This window comes from Formica exsecta, unplaced genomic scaffold (genome assembly GCF_003651465.1).
Source record: "Formica exsecta isolate Colony F162 unplaced genomic scaffold, ASM365146v1 scaffold194, whole genome shotgun sequence".
In the NCBI taxonomy this organism is placed as follows: domain Eukaryota; kingdom Metazoa; phylum Arthropoda; class Insecta; order Hymenoptera; family Formicidae; genus Formica; species Formica exsecta.
Genome location: NW_021849240.1, coordinates 123998 through 130773, shown reverse-complemented (window position 1 = coordinate 130773; position 6776 = coordinate 123998). Strand labels below are relative to the sequence as shown.

The following is a 6776-nucleotide window of genomic DNA, read 5'->3' as shown; positions in this document are numbered from 1 at the left end:
TATATAGAACTAAAATATTGGATCTTCGATCATTTATGTAATTCGTGTTCAGAGGGCCGATTTTTTTTTTTTTTTTTTTTATATCCTATACATTCATAATGGCGGTGAATTAATGGCAAAAGAAAGATGTCGAGAATGATCATGATAGCTGCTTTGCTTTGCGGAGGCCTATAGACAACAAGCCGAGCAACGACAATTCAAGGACGATCCGAAAAATGATATAATTGCCGGTATTACTAAAAATAATTTATTAGCAAAGAGATCCATCTGTTGCTGCTTTAACAAAATATTCATCCTGTAAATATCTATACAAAACGTTTGTGAGAATTTAATCATCAAGAATGCATCGACGATTGCTCGCGAATTTTTATAATGTAAGAAAAATCTCTATGTCTTTTGATGCGGTATATACTCATAGCTATTAGTGTAAATTACTTTTCACTCGACTAAAAAAGACCGCTCCTTTTAAACTAATAATGATTCTGTACCTTATATTTTATCCAATTAATATAGGCTGATATAAATAATGATTATGAGATTGATATATTCTAATTTGTAATTTATTTTACATTTACGTGTTTTTATATTTTCTATTAAGTTTATACACATACAAGCAATTTTCGTAGGTGTTTATTAGTAAATGCAAATATTAACGTGTGTCTCTCTCTCTCTCTACGATTAACAATATTAACAACAGATTTATCTTTTGTATATGCAAAATTAAAATTCACTTGCAAAGTACATTTGCATTTCCCCCGGATTATTCCCACGATTATTATGCAATAATTTAAATATAATTTAAATTTGATATTATAATCTTTAAATGTTCTTTATGTGCAGATATATATATATATATATATATACATATATAAAATATTTGCTACGTTAAGAGTTATGAAATTTGCAGTTTATCGACTCAAGTTTGCGGTGAATGCTTGGAAGGCAAGTTTAGTGAAGCTTATAAGATTCAATAAATCAACTATGTAAAAAGATTGTTTGGACAGACCGGGTAAACGCTCGTAAATTTGGCGTTAACGGGCTGCAAGACGTGCTTTCGAGAGGTAGCCAAAACGAAGAATATAAATGCGAGTGAGGGAATCTCCCAGCAATAATCGATTACCCGTCGTATTTTATTGTTCGAGATATACCCCGCGATATGAGGAATAATTAGAAAGCTTACACTCTTTGTCGAAAGTCTTGAGGAAATTTTCAGAAAACATTTTCATTTATTTGCGTAACAACACCAGTTGTTTTCACTCCAATTTAAATCCACGCGAGCAGGGACAAAGATCCGTCATGCCACGATCGTTGTCGTTCTCGCGAAGAGATAATTTCGTTGATTGATGCAGGTGCGTGACGCAGCGTCGGTTAATAAGCACGCTTTGCAGCGATGCGATGCAGTACACGAGGAGTTGTCGCGCCGTTAATAGTCCGATGAGAAGACGTAAATTATTGGCTTACATTATTGCGAGCGAGAGCGAGCGGCCGGGCGATGCCGCGAATTAACGGGGACAGAATTAACTGCCGCGATTAGATTTCAAAGCGAGCCGGAAGAGAACGCCGCGAACATACGTGTTATTATTTCGTACGGGTGAGATCACAATCCTATATATAATAATTTATTTATTTTTATATAAAAGATAATGATTTCCGAAAGGACCGGCGAGAGTAACATTACGTGCATAGCAAAGCCGCAGGAACATCTATTTCATACCTTTTTTTTTCCTAATCTCTAATTTCTTTAGTTTGATATAAAAATTATCGTACTTGTACGCGTATTATACTCTTTTGATGAACAAGATATTCTTGCGACGTACATTAAATTTACGAATGTCTTGTAATTCTCTCGCGATCTTACCTTATTAAACTTTAATGTAATATGTTATCCTAACAGGGCCGCTTATTTTACAAATTCGAATTCCAGTCGCCTCTCATTCGCCAAACACTGAAAGCGTAGGATAATTCATGCGCCGTATAAGTACTGGGTGACGATGCGATTTCCCTCGCGGTCAAAATCGCACTTCTGGCGCCTCTATCTCCTGAAACAGATATTTTTATCAGCGCTTCATTATCATCTAATATAATATAAACGATCATATATATAGTATTTTTTCCTGTAAATTGTTAAAAGAAAAATAACGCAGTAATTTATTTTAATGTATCGAATGTTCCCACACACCTGAAATGCCGAGGAGGATATATTGAGGCGAGTAAAAAATTAGAGGTTGTTATAATTTTATATAAAAATCGTTAAAAACTGACCGAATACAGATGAAAGTTTCAATTACCCAACTATCTTTATGAATTATGGAATTTCTTAATTTATTTTTCATATTATTCTTTCAGGAAGCCTCAACCTTTATTTCGACGAAGAGATACGAGAGCGAAGATTGAGAAGAAGAGCCAGCGAAGAAATTAGAAAAGAAGAAGTCGCAGAGATATTACACGATAATTCTGTACGAATTTCAAAATAAAAGGGAAGCAGCGGCATCATGGTAACGCACGAGATGCTCTGAGGCAGCGCAGCGATTCGAATAAAAGAAACGAACGGTATGTATTTCCGTCTCGCGAACTCGTCGCAAAAGCCGGGAACATGACGGGCCAATCGGCACCGACTCCGGGCCATTAGTGTTTCGATATCGTTAGTCAGAGTTACAGATGCATCATTGCGCTATTTGGCATGTACCGGATGGCTTATGTCATTCTCTGACTGACTGAGATAAGAATGAATTCAATGATTTATAGGTCTGTGCTCTTCACAGGATTAGCAATGAATCTTATTGCGAACAGAATTTTAACAGTCGTTAATTTATTCTTTTTTTCATTTCATTTTATTAAAGAATTTCATATAGACATTGATTCCCAAAAATATTTTATTATCATGTTACATGTTGGCTTAATTTTTCATTTCAAAATGCCGTTTTTCACTTTCGATACAAGCTTGTGAAATCATGCAGAGATTGAATTTAATACCTCACGAATTTCATATCTATCTTTAGTTCAGTCTCTATCTTTAGTTGAAATTAATCTTGTTGATGAGTTTATTGGGAATTGATTATTATATGATACAAAATTTTGCTTTCACAATTTTCCACAGGTAAAAATTGAGCTGGAATAAAAAGCATAGCTAGAATATAAATAGATTAGATTATAATGCACCATCGATTTATTCTTACATTGTTATGCCTCAACAATGAATCTCTTTCTCTCTCTCTCTCTCTCTCTCTCTCTCTCTCTCTCTCATACTTTTCCAATAAAGCATTTTTGGGCCCAATGTTTATATAATATGTTTTTCTATTCATAACATTGTTTCTATATACCGGTACATCAAGTTTTGATTGTTTAACTTTAGGACATTCTATATATAATAATAAAATATATGTCGCGCGTACATCGTGTGTATCGTTTATTATTTTAAATATTAAAAACTGGAATCTCTCTACGCAGCTGTTTATGATTGATTATATAACTATTATGAAAACAATAAAAACACAACGCGCAGGCAACATAACGCGCGATATGAAGAGCGAGCTCCTTTGAAAACACTTACACGACGTAAGTGCTCCTCTAAGATTCGTCCATAGCGTGTAAATTACAAGAATCAGCAGGCGGGAGTCTGTTTAATTATGCTACACTGTAATGGGTCACCCCCGGCTGGTGTAAACACGTACCTACCGCTCTACGGAAGAGGTGCCGACGGAGACAATCCTCGAGCGTCTCTCCAAATAATGTGCAGTCGGTACCGTAAGCTTGCAGTATCCCTTTGCTGCAAGATGGTTACTCACATTATACACACTAAAATAAGTACAGCCGAGCCTCCGTATTCTTAATGTATCGAAACCGAACAATCGCCTTTTATATTTTTCCATCTGATTCTTATCTCTATTCGATATAATTTCATGCGCACACAACGACACAAGATACACAAAACGCACAAAGTAGTAGAGAAAGAAGCGAGAATGGAATGGGCGAAGAATACGGAGGTATGAAGAAGAAAAATGTTGGGAATACGAAAGTTCGACTGTAAAGAATGTTGCATTAACATAGATCGTGTATACATATTTTCCGAATTATTAAGGACCAAGCATATTTGGAAAGCTTATACTGGCCAGACGTGAGGTTGCTTCAGAAATAGCGAAATTATTTGTAAACATTAGATGAAATCATGTTTATAAGTCATGTTTCGGAGCTTTAGAGCTTTAGCTATACGACCCATGTTTATATAACATTTTATCTTCAGTGTGTAGATTTATTCCCTGAGGTACACACATCGAGCACGCATTCTTATAGATATATGTGACCTCGTATATCATAACATAAACATTACACTCGTCGAGATACACTAATATACTAATCTCGAAATTACCTATATTTAATTACCTATATTTTCAGTGCTCTCGCTGTTATCGGCGCTATACCTGAGCACATGGAACAGGAAGTCGATGTATCTAGCGGCCAGCTTGAGAGTTTGAATCTTGCTGAGCTTGTCGCTTGGAAGAGTAGGTATGATCCTCCTGAGCGCGGCGAATGCCTCGTTGAGGCTCTGCGTTCTCTGACGTTCACGGACATTCGCCATTGCTCTTTGATTCTGAGTCTCCTCGTCGCTCTGGCCGTTCTTGCGACGTATCTTGGTCCTTGTCGAGGAGGTTGCCGTCATAGTCTCGCCCTCAGACTCGTTGTTGCTGGTGCCGCTGAGCTTCCTCTTCTTCCTGACAGCCGGCCTGCCGTCCGCGACACCGTAGTTTCTCGTCGACGACGACGACGGCTCCGTCACGTGACCGAGTTCCGGGGTCTGCTTGCAGTACCTCTGGACATGATCGACCATATCCATCTCGGGCTTGAACTCGATTTCCGCCTTGTATTCCATCACAGGTACTCCATCCACGGGATGGTAGGACTGGCCCTGGATCGACTGGACGGAGCCGGGAGCGACCATTTCCTCGGCGCCACAGCCGCCGGGCGAATACACGTCATGGTGATGATGGTACCTCGAGTCTTCCGGATTTTTATAGACAATGTGCGAAAGACTGTAGCCGGCCGGGACTTGATGATGATAATTGGACGGCAAAAGGTTACGATGTTGCTCCGGCGCTGGGCCGCTGAGGTCCATCAGATGCGTCGCGGACGGCGTGAAACTCTCGTAACATGCCACCGGCGAGTTACTGGCCGAATTGCAGCCGTCGCTGCCGTGCGCCGCGATGCTGGCGTTGTCATTGCCACCGTTACGGAGCATGTAATAATTGGTCTGGATCGGTATGCACTGGGACGCCTGCTGTAGTATCGGCATCGGCGTCGGCGCCGGCGCCGGTTGCGGTGCAGCTGCGGCTCCTCGCATCCTCCCGCTGCTCGACCTCCACGCTGCCTCAGCACATCGAGAAACGACGACTCGACACGACGCGGGTAAGACGACGACGTTTTTCTATTATCCGACACGTCGCCGGATACGCGGTACCAGGCTTCCTCGATTAACAGCACCATCCACCTATCCACCTATCCACCGCTATGCCAGCACGCGAATCATGTTTACGTACTAACTCACATTTCACTGCAAACTAACCGATGGATCACTTTTCTCAAATTACACAGCGCGACACGGAGTTTGAAACTTTTTACAAGCGATTTTTTTATCAGCGAGAGCCGACGCGAAAAAAGGCGAGCCTAAAAGTGATCCACGCAATCAAATGTCGCGAAACTCCGTTTATGTCGCAATCGTTGTCGGCGGCTGCGTCGTCGTTCTCTCTCCTCTCCGAATGTTACTACTCGTCTGAGTTTGACGAAGAAAGCTCCCGGCTCCCGGCTCCCGGCTCCCGGCTCCCGGTACGATTTCTCGCGCCGGAGGAACCCCGCCTCCGACGACGAGTGTGACTGGTCCCGATTATCACTTTGTCCCCACCCGTGGAAAGAGGGGAAATATGAAGATTGAAAATATATACATATTATGTGTGTGTGTGTGTGTGTGTGTGTGTGTGTCTGTGTGTCTGTATGTGTATATGTATGTATGTAAATAGACCAGGTGGCGGGGGGAGGAGGAGGGAAGAGTAACGAAGAGAAACGAAAGACTTCTCTGCGATGGCGATGAAACGATGCTGAAGACTATGAATGCGCGATTGCGGGAATCTCGAATGGAGAATCTTGATTGAAATATTAATTATTTCCAAAAAATTTACACAAAAGTTGTTGATTACTAAATAATACCGATATGTCTTAAAATTTAGAAATGTAAACAATTTTTTCGTTATTTTGAAAATTTATCAGTCTTGAAACTCTTGTTTTAGGCACATGCTTATATAACGCTTTTCTGGATAAATCCAGCATTACATTTTCTATAAGATGTTTACGCCAAATCATGGAGGAAAGTAGAGGCACGAGATTTCTTATCAAAAATTGCTTTTATTTATTTAAAAGAAAAATTATTTTTGTTATTGAATTACCTAAGGATAATGAAATAAAAAAAAATGTAAAGGAGGAAAAAAGAAAAAGCTAATGTCTTGTTTGAAAATTAATGTCACTTTTCACAATGATTTCTAATAAGTGAGTAGATATACAAGAAACGAGGCTACAAAACTGTGTACCATTTAGTAAAGAGTTCAGATAAAGTTATCGAAAAGTGTGAATATGCACTTGTGAAATATTTCAGCCAAAAATACACATATATGTATATAACTTGAATCTTTACATTTAAAAATTTTAATATATACATATAAATATATACATCCATACATACATATATATATATATATGTTTATTTTTTTTACACCGTGTATATATATATTTAT

General features: G+C 39.0%; 1 protein-coding gene across 4 annotated transcripts; it reads right to left on the bottom strand.

Moving 5' to 3' along the window:
* Positions 1-705: 705 nt before the first annotated feature.
* LOC115234104 lies at positions 706-5755 on the bottom strand. 4 transcript variants are annotated; one of them, XM_029804857.1, is made up of 3 exons: positions 4381-5755; positions 3672-3766; positions 1971-2039 (listed from the first exon to the last, which is right to left on the bottom strand). In XM_029804857.1, exons 1-2 carry the CDS (start codon positions 5333-5335, stop codon positions 3672-3674), a joined length of 1050 nt encoding a protein of 349 aa, XP_029660717.1. In that variant the 5' UTR covers positions 5336-5755; the 3' UTR covers positions 1971-2039. The 4 variants fall into 4 exon arrangements, with proteins under 4 accessions (XP_029660715.1, XP_029660717.1, XP_029660716.1 ...); XM_029804856.1 differs by having other exon boundaries at positions 3676-3766; XM_029804855.1 differs by lacking the exon at positions 3672-3766 and having other exon boundaries at positions 706-2039.
* Between the last annotated feature and the right edge of the window lie 1021 nt (positions 5756-6776).

Coding starts and splice junctions, on each gene's coding strand:
- LOC115234104 (XM_029804855.1), bottom strand. CDS start 5,335: ATGCGAGGAGCCGCAGCTGCACCGCAACCGGCGCCGGCGCCGACGCCG. Junction 2,040..4,380: donor CGAGAGCACTGAAAATATAG/GTAATTAAATAT, acceptor TATCTGTTTCAG/GAGATAGAGGCGCCAGAAGT.